General features: G+C 40.4%; 2 protein-coding genes and 1 pseudogene across 3 annotated transcripts in view; 2 read left to right on the forward strand and 1 right to left on the reverse strand.

Annotated features, from left to right (window-relative positions):
• Positions 1-9,256: 9,256 nt before the first annotated feature.
• On the forward strand, positions 9,257-11,383 carry LOC118846203 (dystrophia myotonica WD repeat-containing protein-like). Its single transcript, XM_036754496.1, is given in 5 exon segments — positions 9,257-9,565; positions 9,567-9,826; positions 10,107-10,519; positions 10,551-10,845; positions 10,847-11,383. Coding segments are annotated over 5 exon segments (1,809 nt in total). The 3' UTR covers positions 11,379-11,383.
• Positions 11,384-16,029: 4,646 nt separating this feature from the next.
• Positions 16,030-16,603, reverse strand: LOC118846204 (annotated as a pseudogene).
• Positions 16,604-18,955: 2,352 nt separating this feature from the next.
• LOC118846205 (complement factor H-related protein 2-like) overlaps positions 18,956-23,904 on the forward strand; it is a 35,229-nt gene continuing 30,280 nt past the window's right edge. The window contains exon 1 of one of the 2 annotated variants that reach the window (XM_036754498.1): positions 18,956-19,122. In XM_036754498.1, the coding sequence (XP_036610393.1) occupies positions 19,062-19,122 (61 nt within the window). In that variant the 5' untranslated portion in view covers positions 18,956-19,061. The remainder of the gene's footprint in view (positions 19,123-23,904) is intronic. The other variant, XM_036754497.1, reaches the window with a different exon arrangement.

Consider the following 23,904-nt stretch of genomic DNA (forward strand, 5'->3'; position numbering starts at 1 on the left):
TATCTCCTGTAACCTGGATTTCAAGCAGGGTAAGAAGAAAAGGGAAGGGGCAACAGAAAGGAAACAAGGTGCTTCACTTGAAGATTACAAACATTAGGCAAATTCCCTCTCTTTTTTTCTAGCTTCTTATTAATAAAGAGACGATTGAGAAAAAAGGGGAACAAATAGAAAATGACAACATGGAGGAAAACAAATAATAAAAAAATCAAACCACAAAATGGAAGATGGTATAAAAGTAGATAAAAAAATGGAATCCAACACTATGTTGTTTACAAGAAATAATCTTAGCTAATACTTCCACATGAAATACAAAAATTTATACGAAATTATAGTGCCTGTAGTACAATCCATTCTACTTCAAGTATTTTTTTTATAAATCTAGAGTAGTAATCATGATTTCAAATAGGGCTAAAGCAAATATAAACATGATAAAAAGAGATAATCAAAACACTTCATTATGTTAAAGTTGCCATAGATGACAAATCAATATCTGTACTTAATATTTGTGCACCAAAGAGCATAGCTTCTAAATACTAAAGGAAAAGTTAATCAAACTGGAGGAAGAAATAAATAGTAAAACTATAATATTGAGAGAATGACCCTTTCAGATCTAATCCAGTCCAACCCAATAAATATTTATTTAGCACCTACAATGTGCCAGGCAATGTGTTAAGCACTGGGAATAGAAGTAATTAAAAAAGCCCAGTTCCTTCTCTCAGAAAGCTTATAATCTAAAGGAGGAGACAACACATAAAAGGAGGAAGGAAAGAGTGTGTGGAGTCAATTGTGGGTGCAAACCAGAGGCTTCCTAGCATAGGGACATCTTCCAGCAGAGCTGAAAGGAGGCAAAAGAGAAGATACAGAGTTGAATGAGAAAAATTTTAGTTTCTGCCCTTTATAAAGAACACCTTGGGAAGTGTTTTTTACCCCACTCTCCAATCCTCCACTCAGAGGGTAGAGGTGGCTAAGAGAGGCTGTGTCAATCAGTGATTGAAATAGCAGAATGGTGAGAATATTCAGTAGGATGAACTTAATCTGAGAGGAGCATTTTAAATGACGTTGAAACCTGGCAGAGGAACAGGTACAGAGTGGAGCTCTAGACAAATCCAACCAAAATATGGAAATTTGGAAAGTAATTACTGAATAGGAACAAAAAGTAGTTTACATAGTTCTTATCTTTGAATGACACCATTACACAAATTGACCATGTGTTGTCATATACATTAGAAACTTAATTCCAAAGAACTGATAAGTTAAAGAATAAATCATAGAAATAAGCCAATACTTCATTTTAAAATTACAATAGTGTCATAATAAAGGAAACTTATGGGATACAGCAAACATGGTCCTAGGGGAAATTATATAGTTCTGAATACTTTAATCCAAAAAAAGAGGAGAAATATGGGCTGTAGCCAAGATGTTGGCTGGAAAACAGGGACTCACTTAAGCTCTCCCCCAAATACCTCCAAACACCTGTAAAAATGGGTCTAAACAAATTCTAGAGCTACAGAACCCACGAAATAACAGAAGGAAACAAGTCTCGAGCCCAAGATGACCTGTATAGATGCTGGGAAGTGTCTATCTCACTGTGCTGGGAGCAGAGCACAGTACAGCATGGGCCATGCCAGGAAAGACCAGAATAAGTGGATCAAAGAACAAATCATGGAAATAATCAATAATTTCATTAATGAAAGTGACAACAATGAGGGAATGTACCAAAGTTTATGGAATGAAGTCAAAGTGGTCTTTGTGGGAAATTTAATATCTAATTACTTACATCAATAAAACAGAGAAAAAGCAGATCAATGAATTGCAAGTGCATGAAAAAAAACCTAGAAAAAGGACATATTAAAGATCCACAATTAAGTACCAAATTAGAAATCATGAATACTAAATGTGAGATTAATAAAATTGAAAGTAAGAAAACCAGTTCACATTCCCTTTTGAGGTTTCAGATGTGGGTATAGTGCCCATGCTGTCCTATTCTGAATTGGTATTTTGAGCTTCCCTGTCTACATAATAGGATTCCATTGTCTTTGGCTTTTTAGTGTGCTTTTTTTGGTGTTTTTTTTCCTCCTGGCTTCTAAAGTGAATCTCTGCTTCTGGGGCTCAGGGGACTCTGTCCCATGATTATTGTGCTGGGATCTGTGGGCCTGCTCACTGGCTTTGTGTACTATGGCCTCTAGTTTCATGACATGTGGGGGAGAGGTGTTCTGACTGTTGGAAGTCTCTTCTTCCCTGGAACTGTCCTACAGCACAGATGGTCTCAGCAGTTGTCTGTGCTGGTGTCTGTCACTTCCTCTGACTGTGCAAAGGCAGTCTGGGGTCCTGGTATTGACGTTTGCTAGCTCCACCCACCTGGGGCTCAGTAACTCTCATTGTTCTGCTGAGGTGAGGCCTGCTGGGACACTTCTGTTCCTGTACTAGTCTCCTTCTGCCACCACAAAAAGGGCTCTCTCCCAAACTTCTCTCACTGAAAGGCTACTGAAGCCCCACTTCTAGCTCTTCTGTTTCTCCCTAGGTAGTATTCTCTGGGTGAGGGAAGAAGGGAGAGCTGATTTACCTGGATATTAGGGCTCCCAGAAGTTCAAGGTGAGTTTCAGACCTTTAGGCTGTGGGCTGGAGGCCTCCAGGGTAGCTGCTCCCATGGCTACAGGCTCTGCAGTGGTATATCCCTGAGCTCTGAAAGTATCCTGTCCTGGGCTGAGAGGCCTGAGGCTCAATCATTGCTACAGCAGGTACTTCCACCCTGGTTCTGGTCCTCATATCCTGTTTCACTCACCCAGCACTCTCCCAGACAGGCTGGTTGGCTGGGTTAATCTGCTGTTCCCTTAGATATTATTTCTGCGAACCTAGTGAGTGAATTAATTTCAATCAACCTTAACTTCCTCATCTGTAAAATGGGGGTAATAATAATAAAAGCTACTTCATAAGGTTTCTGAGAAGATCAATAGAGATGCCATATATCAAGCTCTTTGCAAAACTGAAAATGATATGTAAATTTTGGGTGGTCAGAATTTTCATAGTTGCATGGCAGTGGATATCAGTTATATACACAAATATTTTCTGAATTATTCTAGCCTTCTGATTACTAAATGATTTCCCCAAATCAAATGTCTTGTAATAAATCCAGTAAATTACAGTAAAGACTTGGTAAGTCATTGTTTATGATTTTGCACAAGTGTCTTTGAACTTTGATATTTACAAAGGAGGGATGATGAACTTTCCTGATGATATAAGACAGAAACACAGCACTAGACTGGAAGAAAGCTAATGAAAACAGAATCCAAATCCAAATACTCACAAATAACTTAGTCATTTGCTCTCTGGAAGCACCATGATATTGTGCCTTCTCATGATCATTTTTATCATATGGTCTTCTTAAAATGTAGGACAAGGTAAGTTGAAAATGGAACAGAAGGTTCATTTCTTAGAATTAGTAGATACCTGGGTTTTGTGGGGAAATTAGTAAACTATACTGTTCATGGGTGCAATTTTTGTTTTACATCTTTTTTTTTTAATTTAACGTATTTAGTTTTCAGCATTGATTTTCACAATTGTTTGAATTACAAATTTTCTCCCCATTTCTACCCTCCCCCCCACTCCAAGATGGCATATATTCTGGTTGCCCTGTTTCCCAGTCAGCCCTCCCCTCTATCACCCCCCTCCCCTCTCATCCCTTTTCCCTTCCTTTCTTGTAGGGCAAGATAAATTTCTATGTCCCATTGCCTGTGTATCTTATTTTTTAGTTGCATGCAAAAACTTTGTTTTTTTTGTTTTTGAACATCTGATTTTAAACCTTTGAGTTCCAAATTCTCTCCCCTCTTCCCTTCCCACCCACCCTCCCTAAGAAGTCGAGCAATTCAACCTAGGCCACATGTGTATCTTTATGTATAACCCTTCCACAATACTCATGTTGTGAAAGACTAACTACATTTTGCTCCTTCCCAACTCATCCCGCTTTATTGAATTTTCTCCCTTGACCCTGTCCCCTTTCCAAAGTGTTTGTTTTTGATTACCTCCACCCCCATCTGCCCTCCCCTCCATCATCCCCCCCCCTTTTATTTTTTTTTTATCTTCCTCCCTCTTCTTTCCTGTGGGGTAAGATACCCAACTGAGTATGTATGGTATTCCCTCCTCAGGCCAAATCTGATGAGCACAAGGTTCACTCATTCCCCCCTCACCTGCCCTCTCCCCTCCTCCCACAGAACTGCTTCCTCTTGCCACCTTTATGCAAGATAATCCACCCCATTCTATCTCTCCCTATCTCCCTCTCTCAGTATGTTGCTCTCTCATCCCTTAATTTCATTTTATTTCTTTTAGATATCCTCCCTTCATCTTCAACTCACCCTGTGTCACACATATATATACACATAGATATATACATACATACACATTCACTTATATATATATATACATAAATATATATATACATAAATATATATATATATATGCATATTCCCTTCAGCTACCCTAATCCTGAGGTCTCATGAATCACACATGTCCTCTTTCCATGTAGGAATGTAAACAAAACAGTTCAACTTTAGTAAGTCCCTTGCAATTTCTGTTTCTTGATTACCTTTTCATGCTTCTCTTGATTCTTATGTTTGAAAGTCAAATTTTCTATTCAGTTCTGGTCTTTTCACTGAGAAAGCTTGAAAGTCCTCTATTTTATTGAAAATCCATATTTTGCCTTGGAGCATGATACTCAGTTTTGCTGGGTAGGTGATTCTAGGTTTTAATCCTAGCTCCATTGACCTTCGGAATATCGCATTCCAAGCCCTTCGATCTCTTAATGTAGAAGCTGCCAGATCCTGGGTTATTCTGATTGGGTTTCCACAATACTCAAATTGTTTCTTTCTGGCTGCTTGCAGTATTTTCTCCTTGATCTGGGAGCTCTGGAATTTGGCGACAATATTCCTAGGAGATTTCTTTTTGGGATCTATTTGAGGAGGTGATCGATGGATTCTTTCAATTTCTATTTTGCCCCGTGGCTCTAGAATATCAGGGCAGTTCTCCTAGATAATTTCTTGAAAGATGATATCTAGGCTCTTTTTTTGGTCATGGCTTTCAGGTAGTCCAATAATTTTTAAATTATCTCTCCTGGATCTATTTTCCAGGTCAGTGGTTTTTCCAATGAGATATTTTGCATTGTCTTCCATTTTTTCATTCCTTTGGTTCTGTTTTATAATATCCTGATTTCTCATAAAGTCACTAGCTTCCACTTGCTCCAATCTAATTTTTAAAGTAGTATTTTCTTCAGTGGTCTTTTGGACCTCCTTTTCCATTTGGCTAATTCTGCCTTTCAAGGCATTCTTCTCCTCATTGGCTTTTTGGAGCTCTTTTGCCATTTGAGTTAATCTATTTTTTAAGGTGTTGTTTTCTTCAGTGTATTTTTCAGTATTTTTTTGGGTCTCCTTTAGCAAGTCATTGACTTGTTTTTCATGGTTTTCTCGCATCCTTCTCATTTCTCTTCCCAGTTTTCCTCTACTTCTCTAACTTGCTTTTCCAAATCCTTTTTGAGCTCTTCCATGGCCTGGGACCAGTTCATGTTTTTCTTGGAGGCTTTTGTTGTAGGCTCTATGACTTTGTTGTCTTCTTTAGGCTGTATGTTTTGGTCTTCTTTGTCACCAAAGAAAGAATCCAAAGTCTGAGACTGAATCTGGGTGTGCTTTCACTGCCTGGCCATATTCCCAACCAACTAGCTTGACCCTTGAGTTTTTCAGTGGGGTATGACTGCTTGTAGACTAACGAGTTCTATGTTCCACGTTTGGGGGGGAGGTGCCAGCTTTGTCACCCCAGCACTCCTCCTTCCCCAAGAACCCCCAGCCTGAACTGGGCTTAGATCTTCGGCAGGCTGTGCACCCCTGCTCTGATCTGCCACTTAATTCCTCCCACCAGGTGGGCCTGGAGCCGGAAGTAACAACAGCTGTAGCTGCCCCACCTCCGCTGCCCCCAGGGCTGGAAGCTGAACCTCGAACTCCTTCCACTCCCGCAGCTTTTCCCACTAACCTTCTCTGCAGTCTTTGGTGTTTGTGGGTTGAGAAGTCTCGTAACTGCCGCAGCTCACTGATTCAGGGCACTAGGGCATGCTCTGCCCGGTTGCTGGTCTTGTTGGTCCACACCTCTCAGGCTGGGCTCTGCTCCACTCTGTTCCCAGCTCCCAGCTCCCAGCTCCGTGTGGGATAGACCTCACCCAGAGACCATCCAGGCTGTCCTGGGCTGGAGCCCTGCTTCCCTCTGCTGTTCTGTGGGTTCTGCCATTCTAGAATTGGTTCAGAGCCATTTTTTATAGGTTTTTGGAGGGACTCAGTATGGAGCTCACACTAGTTCCTGCTTACCAGCCGCCATCTTGGCTCTGCCCCCTGGGGCTATTTTGTTTTACATCTTACTGCATTTTTTCTCTGTCTTCTTGGATGAACAAAAGAGTGAAAGATATTTGGGCACAGAGTATCAAGTCAACTTAAATCATGCAAAAATAGTGTTTCTTGATCTCATAATCCTCTTAGAAAAATGTATATTTTGCACCTTTTCTTCAGTTCCAAAATGTAAAGAACTACCTGAAATCAGCTTTTAGAGAGAGTGAATGATTGAAAAACAGAATAGCATAAAGGTGACAAAGTATGGCATCAATGCTCTCTTGGTAGTACCCTAGTAGGTTTGAACAGATAGACTGTCATGAGAAGTACTGGACACTTTTCCAAAATGCTCTTGTAGTGAGATTTGTTTTTCCCTGATTCGACTCTTTGAGGTTTGCTAAGTTAAGGAAGGATCACATGTGAGCCCATTTTTTGACAAAACATATATGAACATGAAGGAAAAAAACTGCAGTGAAACATTTAGTAGGGTGAATGGAAGAAGGAAGGAGGAAAGGAAGGAATGGAGGAAGGAAGGAGGGAATGAAGGAAGGAAGGAGGCAAGGAAGGAAGGAGGGAATGAAGAAAGGAAGGAGAGAAAGAGGGAACAAAGAAAGGAAGGAGGGGAGGAGGGAACGAAGGAAGGAGGGAAGGAGAGAATGGAGGAAGGAAGGAGGGAATGGAGGAAGGGAGCAGGGAAGGAGGGAATGGAGGAAGGAAGGAGGGAATGAAGGAAGGAGGGAAGGAAGAAAGGAAAGAAGGAAGGAAGGAAAGAAGGACCAGCACTGCCCAACTCATAGATTATTGTTTATCCTTATTCACAAAAAGGACCATGACATCCCATTAAGTGGGAATGGATAGCATAGTGGCTTAAAATCCAGAATCCTACATTATGTTATTTGTACAAAACACACTTGAAGCAGAAAGAAACACACAGAATACAGATAAGGAGCTGGAACAGAATCTATCATGCTTCAAAGTTGAAGTGAAAAAAAGGAGGGGCAGCAATCATGATCTCAGAAAAAGCAAAAAGAAAAATAGAACTAACTAAAAGATAAGGAAGGAAACTTTATCTTGCTAAAAGGTATTATAGACAATGAAATAATATCAATAGTAAACATGTGTGAACCAAATGGTATAGCATCCAATTTCTTAAAGGAGAAATCAACTGAGTTATAGGAGGAAACAGACAGCAAAACTATACTAGTGGGGGATCTTGACTTTCCCTTCTCAGAACTAGGTAAATCTAATCACAAAATAAACAAGAAAGATACTCAGGAGGTGAGTAGAGTTTTTGAAAAGTTAGTTATCACAGAATTCTGGAGAAAGTTGAGTGGATATAGAAAAGAATATATCTTTTTTCTCAGCAGTACATGGCACCTACACAAAAATTGACCATGTGTTCAGGTATAGAAATTTCAAACTGAAATGTAAAAAGGCAGAAATATTAAACGCATCCTTTTAGAGCATAATGAAATAAAAATTGCATTCAATAAAGGGCAGTGGAAAGATAGATTAAAATTAATTGGAAACTAAATAACCTAACCTGAAAGAAAAAGTGGGTCAAAGAATAAATCATGGAAATAATCAATAATTTCATTAATGAAAATGACAACAATGAGATAACATACCAAAGTTTAGGGAAGGAAGTCAAAGTGGTTTTTATAGGAAGTTTTATATCTCTAATTACTTACATCAATAAAACAGGGAAAAAGCAGACCAACGAATTGGGAATGCATGTAACTAAAAAAAACTAGAAAAAGAACATATTAAAGATCCACAACTAGGTACCAAATTAGAAATCCTGAAAACCAAAAGTGAGATGAATAAAGTTCAAAGTAAGAAAACTATGTAGCTATTAAATAAAAATAGGAGCCGGTTTTATGAAGGATAAAAACAATAAGTTATATAAACCAGTGGTTAATCTGCTTTCAAAAAAAGAAGAAAAGTAAATTTGAAGCAGCAATACTGAAAAAGGCAAATTCACTACCAATAAAGAGGAAGTTAAAGCAATCATTAGGAAATAGTTTGCTTAGTTATATGCCAATATATCTGACAATCCAAGCAAAATTGATGAATGTGTACTAAAATTACACAGATTAACAAAGAGGAAATAGGATATTTAAACTTTAAATATTTAAATACCCCATTTTAGAAAAAGAAATTAAATACACCACCAATGAACTTCCTAAGAAAAAATCTACAGGACCAGATGGGTTCGCAAGTGAATTCCACCAAACATTTAAAGAACAAATAATTCCAATATTATATGAACTATTTGGAAAAATTGGTGGAGTCCTGCCAAATTCCTTTTATGACACAAATATCGTGCTGATACCTATAATAGGAAGAGCTAAAACATGAAAAGAAAACTATAGAACAATTTCCTTAATAAGTATTAATGCAAAAATTGCAAACAAAATACTAGCAGGGAGGTTACAGCAATGTATTACCAGGATCATGCACTATGACTACGTGGCGTTTATGCCAGGAATGCAGGGCTAGTTTAATTTTAGGATAACTATCTCCAGAATTAAACATATCAATAACAAAACCAACAGAAATCATATGATTTTCTCAGTAGAGGCTGAAAAAGCTTTTGATATAAAAACTTCTCTTTAAAACACTAGAGAGCATAGGAATAAATGGGGCTTTCCTTAAAATTATAAGTAGCATCTATCTAAAACCAATAGCAAGCCTTCTCAGTTATGGTGATTAGCTGGAAGCCTTCCCAATAAGAACAAAGGGGAAGCAAGGATGCCCATTATCACCACTATTATTCAATATTGTACTAGAAATGTTAGTAAGAAGAGAAGACAAGGGAAGCGGCGTGGGGTGCGGCGGGCCGGGGGGCGCGGGGGCGGGGGCGTGCGGAGGGGCGGAGGGGCGCCAGACCCAAGATGGCGGTGGGCACGGAGGGAGCCGCGGGCGCTGGGGCCCTGGGCTACTGCGCCGAGATCAAGTCGCAGTTCCGTACGAGCGAGGGCTTCTACAAGCTGCTGCCCGGCGCCGAGGGCGCAGCCCGGCGGGCTGGTCAGGCCCCGGGCCCCGGCCCGGCCTCCGCCGCCGCCGGGACCGGGGCCGGGGCCCCCTCCCCGCCCGGGCTGGGGCCCGCGCTGCCCGCCGTGCGCCTGAGCCTCCTGCGCCTGGGCGAGCCCGACCTCACTACCGCCTCCGGGGAGCCCACCGGGCCGCTCCCGGCCGCCGGCGACCGACCGTGTCTGCTTCAACCTAGGCCTAGAGCTGTACTTCTATCCGGGAGGATCCGGGCGCCAAGGCAGCCACCGGTCCATAGATCTCAACAAGCCCATTGACAAGCGGATCTACAAGGGTACCCAGCCTACTTGTCATGACTTCAACCAGTACACTGCAGCCACCGAGACCATCTCCCTGCTGGTGGGCTTCTCAGCGGGCCAAGTCCAGTACCTAGACCTGATTGAAAAGGATACCAGCAAACTCTTCAATGAGGACAGCATTTTCATGGCCATCATCTCCTATGATCCTGACGTTAGCCCAGGCAGCGAGGCCAGTTAGGGACCTTCATCCCTGTTTGACAGGGTGGTACCTGAAGCCCAGAGAGGGAGAACTTGCCGAGATGGCACAGATGGTGCCCAGGCTGGGTCATCTGACGGCCAGCTCCTGCCCCCGACACTGCCCTGCTGCCCATGCTGTGGCCAGAGTGGGCAGGATGAGTGGGAAGAAGGCTGCTCCTTAAGAGTTAGCACAGCCAGTCCAGCTTTCTCATTTAACAAGGCTGATTGACAAGACCAAGGTGACCCACCTGAAGTGGCTGCCCGAGTCAGAAAGCCTGTTCCTGGCCTCCCACGCCAGTGGCCACCTCTATCTGTACGATGTGTCTTGTCCCTGTGGCCCTGCCCCACCCCAGTACAGCCTACTCAAGCAGGGGGAAGGCTTCGCCGTCTACACTGCCAAGGGGAAGGCACCCCGAAACCCGCTGGCCAGGTGGGCCTTGGGTGAGTGCCCCCTGAATGAGTTTGCTTTCTCTCCGGACAGGCGTCACCTGGCCTGCGTGAGCCAGGATGGCTGCCTGGGCGTCTTCCACTTCGATTCCATGCTCTTGCGGGGCCTCATGAAAAGCTACTTTGGAGATCTGCTCTGTGTGTGCTGGAGCCCTGATGGGTGCTACGTGGTGACGGGGGGGGGTGGGGGTGGGGGGGGGTGGGGGGGGGGAAGATGACCTGGTCACCATGTGGTCCTTCACCGAGGCCCGAGTGGTGGCCAGAGGCCATGGCCACAAGTCTTAGATCAAGGCTGTAGCCTTTGATCCATATACCACAAGGAGTGAGGAAGAACGGGAGGAGGAAGGGACCCCAAGTGGGAGCGAGCGGGAGGCAGGCTCCTTGCCCCGGCTGCCTCCCCCAGCCGTCACCTACCGCTTCGGCTCAGCTGGCCAGGACACGCAGTTCTGCCTGTGGGACCTGGCGGAGGACGTGCTCTACCCCCAGCCCCCACTGGCCGGGCCCCGGGCCCGGCACGGAGGCTGCACCTGTCACCCCAGGGCCCCTGCCCAAATCCCTGTCCCGCTCCAACAGCCTCCCACACCCGGCAGTGAGTGGCAAGGGGGCCGGGACAGGCACGGGTGGAGTGACGGAGCCTGGGACCTCCTTCAGCATCGGCAAGTTTGCCACGCTGACCCTCCAGGAGCGTCGTGACATGGGTGCTGACAAAGAGCACAAGCGCTACCACAGCCTGGGCAACATCAGCCGGGGTGGCAGTGGCGGCAGTAGCAGCGGAGACAAGCTGGGCGGGCCAGCCCCCCGAGGCCGCCTGGACCCAGCCAAGGTTCTGGGCACGGCCCTGTGCCCTGGAATCCATGAGGTGCCCCTGCTGGAGCCCCTGGTATGTAAGAAGATTGCCCAGGAGCGCCTCACCGTCCTCCTCTTCTTGGAGGACAGTATCATCACCGCCTGTCAGGAGGGTCTCATCTGTACCTGGGCCCGGCCTGGCAAAGCTGGCCTCTCCTCCCAGCCTGCCAACTCCCCCAGCGGCACTGTGGTGTGAAGCTTGTGGATCCAGCCGCTCCTGCCTCTCAGCCTCCTGGTCCGTGTCCTGTCTGCTCTATCTCAATCCCTCTTAATGTATCAACAAGACTAACAGTGGAAGGAGTCCTTGTGTAGCGCACCCCACCCCCTTCCCATGGCCTTGCACAACACCAGGGGTGTCCCTGGCCTGGCCTGTGGGATGTGGGACCCAGTGTTCTCCCCTGCTTGTACAGTACCCGTTCCAGACGGTCAGTGTTACCCCCCTTGCTCCCCTGCATGTGATACCAGCCAGCCAGACGTCCCCTCGCCTCCCCTTTCATCTTGGTTCTTTGCACTGATCCCCCTCTGGCAGGGGGGAGGGCCGGGGAGGCCCCTGAAGAGTGTTCTAACTTATGGAAACCCGAGTGTCTCTGCCTCCCCCCACACCCTTCAACCTCTTATTTATAGTAAAAGCTCCTTGTTTTTACAAAAAAAAAAAGAAGAAGAAGAGAAGACAAAGAAATCAAAGGAATTGGAATAGGAAATGAGAAAACAAAAAGCCACCACTCTTTGTGGATATAATAGTATACTTACAGAATCCTACAGAATCAACTAGAAAACTGCTTGAAATAATTAACAACTTTAGGAAAGTTGCAGGATATAAAGTATATCCACATAAATCTTCAGCATTTCTATATATCACTGCCCAGAAGCAGGAGGTAGAAAGAGAAAGAGAAAAAAATAATTGGGAGTCTACCTGCAAAGACAAACCCAGGAACTATACGAACACAATTGCAAAATACTTGTCACACAAATAAAGTCAGATCTAAACAATTGAAAAATTATCAATTGTCCATTAGTGGGCTGAGGCAAGAAAATAGAACTGACAATTCTACCTAAATTAATTTCCTTATTGTAGCCAGAATGAACTTTGTTTTCTTTGAATGACTCAGCTTGCCTCCTTGAGCTTCCCTGGACGCTGGGGCTTGCTCTTCCGGGGCAGGACCAGAGCTTCCTGTGTGATGAGTCGTGGTGCTGGCTGAGGGGAGGTGTGTTAAGGTGGTCTACGCTGGGGGAGGGGCCAAGTCAAGAACCAATCGGCCCTGGTCGTTCAGGCGGCACTTGATGATGTCAAAAACTCTATAAGAGGGGAGAGGACAGCTTGAAGATCCTCCTTTCCTTTTCCAGTTGGAGCCGGAGACACCTACAGCGGAAGCTGAGCTGCCGGTAGCAGAGCTGACTAGAGGCTAGTGGGTAATCTTCTTACCGTAGAGGGGAAGCATGTATACGATTTTGCCTTATACCATCTCGCTTCTCTGTGGCCTCCTGGTTACTCTTATAAGGCTGACTTATTGGACCTGGAAGCTTTTGATGAAAATATCAAAATGGGGACGCTGGTTTGTGGGCTTGTTATTGTGGAGTGTAAATACATGCTTTAGTTCTCCTGCCTTCTGCCTAGAGAATTCCTTATATCCTGCGGTTCCGGACCTTTTAGGCACATATGAGATTCTCTTTGAAATCATAAATTCTGCCTTCCTAATATACTTATTCACAATCAAACTACTAAAAAATGTAGAACTAGAGAAAATAATAACAAAGTTTATCCAGAAGAATAAAAGGTCAAGAATATGAAGGGAATTAATGTGGGTGGGGAGAATACAAAGCAAGGTAGCCTAGCCATACCAGATCTCAAACTATATTGTGAAGCAACAATCATCAAAATTATCTGGTACTGGCTAAGAAACACAGTAGTGGAACAGTGGAATAGATTAGGTACACAAGACAGAGTAGTAAATGACCATAGTAATTTATTGTTTAATGAACATAAATATCCTAGCTTCTGGGATAAGAACTCCCAATTTGACAAAACCTGCTGGGAAAGCTGGAAAAAACTATGGCAGAAAATAGGTATAGACAAACATCTTACACCATGTACCAAGATAAGGTCAAAATAGGTACATGATTTAGACTTAAAGGGTGGTACCAAAAGCAAATTAGGAGAGAAAGGAATAGTTTATCTGTCAGATCTGTGGAGAAGGGAAGAATTTTTGACCAAACAAAGGATAGTGATCATCATGAGAAGTAAAATAGATAATTTTTATGTATTAAATTAATAAAAGGAAAAAATGTTGTGAAGTGACCCAACCATTCTGGAGAGCAATTGGCAACTATGCACGAAGGGCAATCAAACTATGCATACCCTTTAATTCAACAATACTGTGAATAGGTGTGTATCCCAAACAGATCATAAAAAAGAGGAAAGGATGAAAATAATCATAGCAGCCCTTTCTGTGGTGGCAAAGAATTGGAAATTATGGTAATGTTCATCAATTAGGAAATGGCTGAACAAGCTTTGGCATATAAATGTAGTAGAATACTATTGTGTAATGAGAAATGATGAGCAAGTACATTTCAGAAAAACCTGGAAAGACTTACATGAACTGATGCAAAGTGAAGTGAGCAGAACCAGGAGAACATCATACACAATAACAGCAACATTGTGTGATGATCGATTATGAATAACGTAGCTCTTCATAGCAATACAATGATCCAAAACAATTCTGAAGGACTCATGAAGGAAAATGCTATCTACATCCAGAGAAAGAACTGATGGACTCTGACTAAAGATTGATATATACAATTTTCAATTTTTTCATGGTTTTTTCCTTTTGGTCTGCTTCTTCTCTCACAACATGACTTATACGGAAGTATGTTTTACAAGATCACACACGTAAAACCTTTATCAAATTGCTTACTGTTCTAAAGAGTGGAGTGGGGAAGGAGTGATGGAGAAAATTTGGTACTCAAAAAATTTTAAAATAAATATTAAAAATTGCCTTAACATGTAATTTGAAAAAAATAAAATACTATTAAAATGTAAAAAAGAGAGATTGCCTTTCTTCTAGTCTTTATATATGTCTTCCATGTGTATAGTTGTTTGCACAGTGTCTCCCCCATTAGAAGGTGAACGGTATGAGGGCAGGGACTTCTTTTCACCTTTCTATGTATCCCCAGAACAGTGTCTGGCACAGAGTAAGAGTTGAATAAATGACTCACTAACTTATGTAGGAAGTGCTCAACAAATGGTTCTTGGAGGAATTGAACTGAATGATAGGAAATAAGAAGAAATTAAATATACTAGAGAAGAAGATTGCAGCCCAACTGTGGAGAGACTATAAAAAGAATATGTTTTGTACTGTGGGCAATGTAAAGGCATTGATTATTTGTCAGTTTTCTGAAAGATGGATTAGAAAAGGGAAAGCTTAGAAAAAAGGAAATCAGGGAGGAATCTATTGTAATGGTCCAAGCAAAGTGTTAATGAGGGCTTAAAGTTAATCAAATACAATTTCACAAATATCTATAAGAACTGATTGTGTTCAGAGCACTCTAGTAAGGTGCCAAGAAAGGCACAAAGTTTAGTCCTTATGTTTAGAGAGTTTCTGACAGCATTGAAGTGATAGTATAATAAGGGAAAAGTCACATATCTAGACCAACTAAATAAACAGTAAGATAAGATAAATATATTGAAGAGATAGAAAATATAATGTGAGGTCTCAGGGCATGATTATAATTTACGTCACAGATCACTACTTCATACGTACAAGGTATGGAATACTGAGCAAAGGGCTAGACAAAGAAAAAACACCTGGATTTAAATCCCTTTTCTACTATTTGTTAACTGTGTTACTTTAGCTAAGAAATAGCCTTTCAAGGGACTTCCTTTCCTTGTTGAAGGAAACCCTGTCAAGTGACTGGACTAAATTATCTACAAAGTCTTCTCTCTGTGTCTCTGAAATTTTGGTTTCTGTGAGGAAATATCATTGGAATTAGATCTAGCCCTTAACACAGTGCTCATTGAAAATGTTTCCTAAATGTTTATTGTTCAATGATTATTTGGCTTAAAAGATGGGCAAGAATTCAATATATTATTATAGGAAAGGATGGCATTTCAAGTCTATACATTATACATGAGCAAAGGCAAGTAATTTCAAATGTGCAGGATATATTTAGGGAAGAGACTGTAATACAGTTTGGTACAGAAAGGAGGAAGCAAACAAGGATTTATTAAACACCTACTCCATGCAAAGCATTTTCCAAATATTATTTCATTTCTTCCTCACTACAACCACATGAAGGAGGTGTTATTATTATCCTCATTTTAAAGTTGAGGAAACTGAGGCAACAGAGGTTGAATGAGTTGCCCAAGGGTCACAATCTAGTGACTGAGGCTATATTTCAACTCAGTTCTACAGCACTCCCTGCCTCTACACAGATGAGAGTAATTTGAGATAAAATAGAGAGGACTGACATGGCACTCGAATATTAGACACAATTGGAGAATTACTTAGAAGTAAATCTGGAGGCTGATGATTTTTGAGCACAGAAATGACAGTACTGGACCTAGTGGAAGAAAGAATGCTCTGGCAGCAGTCAATGCAAACTAGATTTGAAACAATCAAGCTGGCAAAAATTAATGAAAGTGATAAAATTCAATGCTGGCAGGCTCTGGAGAAATAGGTATACTTTTAAAAAAAACTTTATTTATACATTAATGTTGGGGGCTGGACTGGAGCTTAAGAAAAAAAAGAAAAGGAAAACAGTCTATGATACAGAGTCCTGTACAGAAGAGAGAAGAGGAAGACAAGGTTAAGAGGAAGAGAAAAGAAACACACACGTACACATAGACACAAGATGAGGGAAGGTAGGCTGGGCAGCCAGGATCAGGATTCTTGGCTAGTCACCTGCTTCATGTAGGTTTCCAGCAGGTACTTTTTAAAGGCTGTAGGGTTTGTCCAAAGTTCAGCAGCATGTGTGTTCAATGGGCTGTCAAAGTTGGGTTCTCCCAGCAGGCTCTGCATAGATAGCAGGATGGTCCTGACATCATATAGAGCTGACCACTTGTCCTTGAGGATGTCCAAACAGATAATGCCTTGGGTGTCCACATTAGGATGGTAACAAGGTGTGTCAAATTTCACAGCGGGAGCATTATATGGTTAAGCCGCTGGGGAATTCCAGGGAGAGCTTGTACCTTAAGTCTTGATATACTGTCCCAGCTACCCCATGAATGGTCCCAACCCGCTTGAAGAGATTGTCTGACTCTGCGAAGGCAGAAATTCCTTTGTCTCCAGACATCATTAAGGTAATCAGTTCCTGCCGTGACCTCTTGCCCAGGGATCCGCGGGCCGCGCCCGCCCCAGTCTCGGCCCCTTTACAGGTCCCAGCAGCGGCGCTGGCAGCGGCCAGGTCGCGATTCTGCGAGGCCATGGAGGGGTCTGAGATAAAAAAAGAGAAATAGGTATACTTATTCAATTCTGGTGAAATTTCAGTCTTGTAGAAACTCCAAGGAAGACAATTTGGCAGCACACAGTAAAAGTCTAAATAAACCATAATTTTTGGCTCAATAATTCCTTTGGTGCTCATATATACTGTATCATAAAACATACAACAATGTTCTAAGATTTTCTTAGATATTTTATATGTAATTTTGAAGAGTTAGAAATAACCTTAAGGTTCAAATAAACGGAAGCAGTTAGAAACAAATGGAAACTTACTGTATATTAATATAATGGAAACTGAAAAAATGAGTTGATAGCAACAAGAAGCATAAAATGAATTATTTAATGTGCCATAGATTCAAAAGTGATACTATTTTATGCATTGAAATTATGTAAATAAAAATTACTAAATAAGCTTAGTTGTATTGCTATTTAATATTAAAAGGTTATAATTAATTAATAAAATAGAAAGCTTTATATATTTGGTGCAATCAACAAGTCCTTTGAGGGCTGGGGAAGGAGAGAGAAAATCATGGAATGACTCGTAAACTATAATTACCTAGTTTGGTGACTTTACTCTACCCCCATATTTCCCCAATCCCATTCCCCATCCCCAGCCTGTGCCAAGAGCAATTAGATCCTACTTTGGGGGCAGAGCTCCATATTAGTGCATTCAAACTTTACCTATGGGTCTCCCCAACCACACCACCATATAGACCTGAAGAAATCAACTCCTGAAATTTAATCAGGAGTTTTGTACCTCCCCAGTGGAATTCTGGGAAAATATGACTGTTCACAAGAATAAATGTTTTGGAGATGAAAGCAGGAATCACTCTACCCATTCCGTTATTGACACACTTTCATGAACTTTGGCTGTGACTTTAAAACTTGAGGTTTAAAGGAACATGACTGATCATTAGCCTTTTGGGATATTAGAGAAAATGCATCATAATGTCTGTGATTGGAATGGTAAGGGTCCTTTTGCCCCCTTCAAAATTTAATATAATCCTGGAAAGTTCCTACCCCACTTAGTAGTTCTGAGTCACTCAAGTCTTTTTTTTTGAAGAGTTGAGGGATTCTTGGAATAAGTTGCCCCTGTGATGTGGGGTCCTAGAGTGCCCAAGGCTCAGACAGTCCTAAATATAGGACCACAAGGGGACCTATATCTATATGTTTGAGTGACAGTGACTAGGAAAGTATGGTCAGCCAAATATATAACATGCTACAAGAGAGGCACATCCAGGTTAATATTATATCAAGAAATGCTCAATGAATCTGAAGGGGCACCATGTTTTGCATCAAGAATTTGAGAGAGATAGGGTTTTGATGGAGAAGACCACCAAAGGAGGGACATCCTTGCTCAGTTAGATGTGGGTGAAAGATTCCTGTCTGGGTCACAGTTGTGGTGACTGATCAAAACAAGTATTTGGGGGAAATGCATATTAATAATCTCTTAGTACCAATTTGGATATTCATGACAACTTCTTTGCTAGTTGTTCTGCATACATTCAAATGGAAAACCAAAGAGTTCCTTGAATCGTCACAGGTTGTGTAAAACCGTTGTCACTTCTGCCATACTGAAGATAAAAGAGTAATTTCAGTAGAGTTTTGGAGGTGGAGCTGTATTGCAAGAGTTGATAATAGAGTAGGTGGTAAGGAAGTAGAAGCATTTCATTTGGATACCATTATCAAGAAGTGTGGCAATGAAAGGGAAGAAGACAGATGGAATGGTATTAGGTGGGTTCAAATCATCAAGGGGCAACTTCATTTTAGTAGCGGTATACACTAAACATATTTACAGCAGACAGGGAGGATGCAGTGAAAACAGAAGAACTGAAGATACATGAAGGAGAACTGATGATTACTGGAGTAAGTTTATCCAGGAGGCATGAACAAAGGAGATCAAGTATATAGTGGAAAGAGTCCTAGACTTGACATCAGGAAGACTTGAGTTCAAATTCCACCCCAGTGAATTAGTTAACTTCAATCAACCTTAATGTCCTCATCTGCAAAATGGGGGTAGTAATAACAGTTACTTCATAGGGTTTCTGAGAAGATCAATAGAGACACCATATATCAAGCTCTTTGCAAAACTGAAAGTGATATGTAAATTTTGGATGGTCAGAATTGTCATAGGTGCATGGCAGTGGACATCAGCTATATATAAAAAGTTTCCTGAACTACTCTTCCTTCTGTTTACTAAATGATTTCCCCAAATCAAATATCTTGTAATAAATCCAGTAAATTACAGGAAAAGTCTTGCTAAGCCATTATTTACTGATTTTGCACAAGTGTCTGTGAACTTTGATGTTTACAAAGAAAGGATGATGAACTTCCCTGATGACATAAGACAGAAGCACAGCACTAGACTGGAAGAAAGCTAATGAAAATAGGATTGAAAGCAAAATACTCACAAATATCTTTGTCGTTTCCTCTTGGGAAGCACCATGATATTATACCATCTCATGATCATTTTTATCCTACGGTCTTCCTACACTGTAGGACAAGGTAAGCTGAAATGGAACAGAAGGTTCATTTCTTAGAATTAGTAGATACCTGGGGCTTGTGGAGAAATTAGTAAACTGTACTGTTTAATGGGTTCATTTTTGTTTTACATCTGACTGTATTTTTGTCTCTATGTTCCTAGATGAACCAAAGAATGACAGATACTTGGGCACAGAGTATCAAAAGTCAATTTAAATCATTTAAAAATAATGTTTCTTGGTCTCATAATCCTCTTAGAAAAATGTATATTTTGCATAATTTCTTTAGTTCCAAAATGTAAAGATCCACCTAACATAGACTTTAGAGAGAAAATGAATGATGGAAAAACAGAATATCATGAAGGTGACAAAGTATGGTATCAGTGCTCTCCTGGTACTACCCAAGTGGGTTCTGAATGGATAGACTGTCATGAGAAGAACTGGACAGCTTTGCCAAAACGCTCTTGAAGTGAGATTGTTTTTCACTGATTTGTCTCTTTGAAGATTGCTAACTCAAGGAAGGATCACATGTGAGCCCATATTTTGACAAAACATGTATGAACATGAAGGAAAAAAAACCTGCAGTGAGACATTTAGTAGAGTGAACAAAGGTTCATTTTACATAAATATAAATGTGATTGCATACCCATTTGGTACCTTGCAATAATAATTTCCATCGTAACAAAATGCCCTGGGTTTATAAGTGGAAATCTACCATATTTTTAGTTGAAAACAGGATTTTGAGCTAGATAACACTGGAAAAAATTAGCAATACCATTGCAACTTGTGTATCATGCAATTCAGTAGCATCTCTGTTTTATACATGAAGAAATTCTTAAACAGTGACTTCACATGGCCCTATACGTTTCTTTTCATATTACTACTCATGTAGTTTAGATAGATTTCTCTGTTCATTTTGTACTCAGTTCCATTTAGTGAAAGATATACTTTTAGTTTAATATATTATCTACAAATATTATTTAGTACAATATATATTTTCTTTTTTTATTAAATCAATGGTTAATGTTGAATATCTAAACATCTCCTTGCTATGAATGGCTAGTTGTGTAAATATTATGCACAATGTGGATACAGAACATATTTAATACAGGCTCAAGAGTTAGAGTGGTAAGAAAGGGAAATATATTTCTCTTCAGCAAGATCACATCCCAGGACCCAGAGTCTGAACTTACCTCTCATGGTGATCTGTCTGAGAACTTAGACCTGTTAGCATAAAAATAGCTTTGTGGGTCAAGCCAAACCTTGTGAAGTGTTTTTACATGCCTAGTCAACAACAAGAGACATTTATTGTGAACTTACTAATGTGCCTGATAAATTTCTAAACACAAAGAATACAAATATGAGTATAAAGAAAGACAGTCCCCGAACTCAAGGAGCTTACAATCTAATGCAGAAAGATTACATAAGAGGAAGCTGAAGGGTTGTAGGTTATGGTAAAGATATCCAGCCAGGGAGCAGAGTAGAAAAGGTACAGAGTACAGCTGATTGAGAGAGAAACGAAGACATGACTGGCCTGGGAGCTCTCCTTAAATGGAGATTCCAGGAGGAGTCATCTAGTCAGAGGGAGAGATCACAAGGACAGAATCTACTTTCAACATGTGAATCACAGGATTATAATGAGTTCCTAAGGAAAAAAAAAACATTTCTGTGGCATAGTAGAGAAACTCCAGAGTAGATTCAGGAGAGAAATGCCTAAGTGGAAGTTGTGAGACAAAACCCCAAGTTCTGTGCTGTGTAGGTATTGACAATATCCTATTTAAAGATCGGACTATTTCTGTAGGGCATTACTAGAGTTACATTGTGGAAACTTCAGAGATAAGCCACCATATGGTTCCATTTAAACTCTCTCTAAGTCCTAGGAGTCACTCGCCTGAGGAGAAATACATTTTCCCTACTTGGTACTCTGCTTTTGAGACCCCACACAATGTGTTTTCTTTCTACAAACTCAAAGTAACACATTCCAAGTGCATGTAGTATTTGTAGAACCAGCTATTCATAATAATGACTCTTTGAAATCTTAAATATAGCCAGTTACATAACAATGAGGCAAAGATAAAATATTATAGATAACAATGCATTAAATGTTATTAAAATATTAATAACAAAATGTAGTATAATGTTCATCTAAGCCCAGATCACACTCCCACTAATACATTCAAAAGCTATGATGAAGAGGGTGACACACACTTGCAGAAACCTGGGAGGGAAACACATGAAAGAGGAAAACTCATGACTTTAGTGTAGCTCACAACTGCAGACTCAGCTTCCCCATTTTTCAGTACATTTCAGAACATCTATAACACATGGAAGCTGAAGGGTTGTGGGGTATGGTAAAGGTTCCTCTACACATTGATTGACTGTCAATCTTTACCACTGTTCATTCTGGGGGAATCCCCTTTTGTCTACTTAAATCCACTCTTTATAAGTTCTTTCAATTAATCATTTCCCTTAAGAGGGCACCTAGAAGTGTTAGCTTTTTATGTGAACAGCCATTCTCTTCCAACCAAAAAATTGCTAAGCTTATCAAACTAGCTATCTCTGATTTATACAAACCATCTCAGTCACTCACTGAACCAGATACTGCAATGTCCAATTAGAGTGGGACAACATAGTTCAGGTTCACTTTTGTCTTTTTTTAAATTTCTTTTTTTAGTCAGCTGAAACCCGCTTTCTTTCCTTGCCCATTGTGTATGGTCAAGAAAAATGAATTTCTCCATTAGCCATACTTAAAAATATGTATCTCACTCTGCCTTCTGAGTCTTTCACCACCCTATTAGCAAGTGGCTAGAATCATCATCTTGATCAGAGTTCCTAAATTTTTCAGTTTCATTATATAAACTTTTCTCTTGGTTCTATCCACTTCACTTTGCTTTGGTTCATAAATGTCCCCCCAGGTTTCTCTCATTTCATCATTCTTACAGTATTCCATCACATTTATAAACCAGAATTTGTTCCATTATTCCCCACTTGACAGGCACCCCTTCAGTTTCCAATTCATTGCCAAAATAGAAAGAGAAATAAATATTTTTGTATATCCTTAGTAAGAATGTTTTTGCTTAGGACTAAGTCCTCCCTGGTGGCACACAAGCGATGCAGTATATAGAGCTTTAGTCCTAGAGTTAGGAAGATTTGAGTTCAAATCTAGAGTCATTTACTAGCTGTGTGACACTGGACAAAGTCACCTAACCCCTCTTTGCCTCAGTTCCTCAGCTGTAAAAATGGGAACACAATGGAGAATGAAATGGCAAAACACTACAGTTTCTTTGCCAATAACATCCCACAGAGAAGGCTAAGGGCTCACAAATATTTAGACATGACTGAACTAAAAAACAAATAAACCCTCCCTAAACCAAACCTTCATTGTAGTCCCTCTTTTCTTATCTTTTCTTTCCATCTTGTTTCCGTATTAAGAGAAATTCACTTCTTTATCCAACTGTTTGTATGTGTGTGTATTCTTGGCCCTTTGGCCACTTCAGATGATAGTCAGGTTCAAGTGCCAGCTACTCCCACACGCTATAGCCCTCTTTGTGTAGAAATCTATTAGTGCACCTTGATTTTGTGAGATTATTTTGAATAATCTTCTTCTCTCTCATGTCCCAAACTAGATATTTCTTCTCTCTCTTTTCACTTTTTTAAAGTATCATCAAAAGCAATAGAAAAAGAATAAATAACAACAATACAAGTACAACAAAAATAACTTTTACAATGATTGATTAATTAATCTTTTCAAATGAAAAAGTTACAAATGAGAAGACAAAAGACAACATACAGAATGAAAAAATCTATTTAAAGCACTCTCTATTTAATGACATTAGTTTGTAAATCAATCATACGTTTATGAAATCCCTCACAAATAACCAGTTCCCTCAACTACCTTAACTTTCCCCTGCAATATTTCATCATGTTATCTTTGAAATCTTTTTTTTTCTAATACAGTGGTAAATAAACTTCGGTCATGTTTGGGTTAAATTGTTACAAATTCCATACTAATAAGATATTGCTGCGTTTTTACTTTATCATTGCTGTGTGGAATGATAATCACCATCTTTTGTCTAAAGACTAGTCTTTCATATATGGATAAATCCTGATTCTATCACTTATTAACTGTGATGTTAAGCAACTCACTTAGCATTTAAGATCCTGGTTTTCTTTTCTTTAAAATGTAAAGATTCTGTTAAATAATAACTAAGATTCATTAAAGCTTTCACATTCTGTTCTTTTGCAGAAATTTCTTTAGACAGTTTGTTCCAATGAATTCAGGAGAAACACGGGGGGAAAACAAGCAAAACTCCTTTTGCATAACTACTGTCATGCTGGCCACTTCTAAGAGTTGAGGAAACAGAACATATTTTTCATGTTCTTATCTTGTTTTCTTTTTCATGTAAAATGAACATGTTTTACTCTTCCTACTACCTTAATCTACACTGCTCATATGTTGTGAAGTCTAGTTAATTCTACCTCCAAAATATCTGCTGCATATATGCCCTCCTTACATTCCTATTGTCATCAACATAATTCAGGTTACTGGTACCACTTACCTAGAATATGTTAGTAGTTTTCCAGCAGATCTTTCCCTCTCTAATTTATCTGTCTAATCTTGAACTTTTCCTTTCTATTATATACCTCTATGGCATGTTATGCAAAAGACATCTCAAACTCAAAGCAAACACGGTGAAAACAAATCTACTTAACTTCACTCCATATCTCTTGCATTCTCTATACCCCAATCTACATTCTAAAATTTGAAACCGTAGCACAGTTGCTGATCTGTTTTGTTAAGATGTAC

This window comes from Trichosurus vulpecula, chromosome 4, assembly GCF_011100635.1.
Source record: "Trichosurus vulpecula isolate mTriVul1 chromosome 4, mTriVul1.pri, whole genome shotgun sequence".
Classification (NCBI taxonomy): Eukaryota; Metazoa; Chordata; class Mammalia; order Diprotodontia; family Phalangeridae; genus Trichosurus; species Trichosurus vulpecula.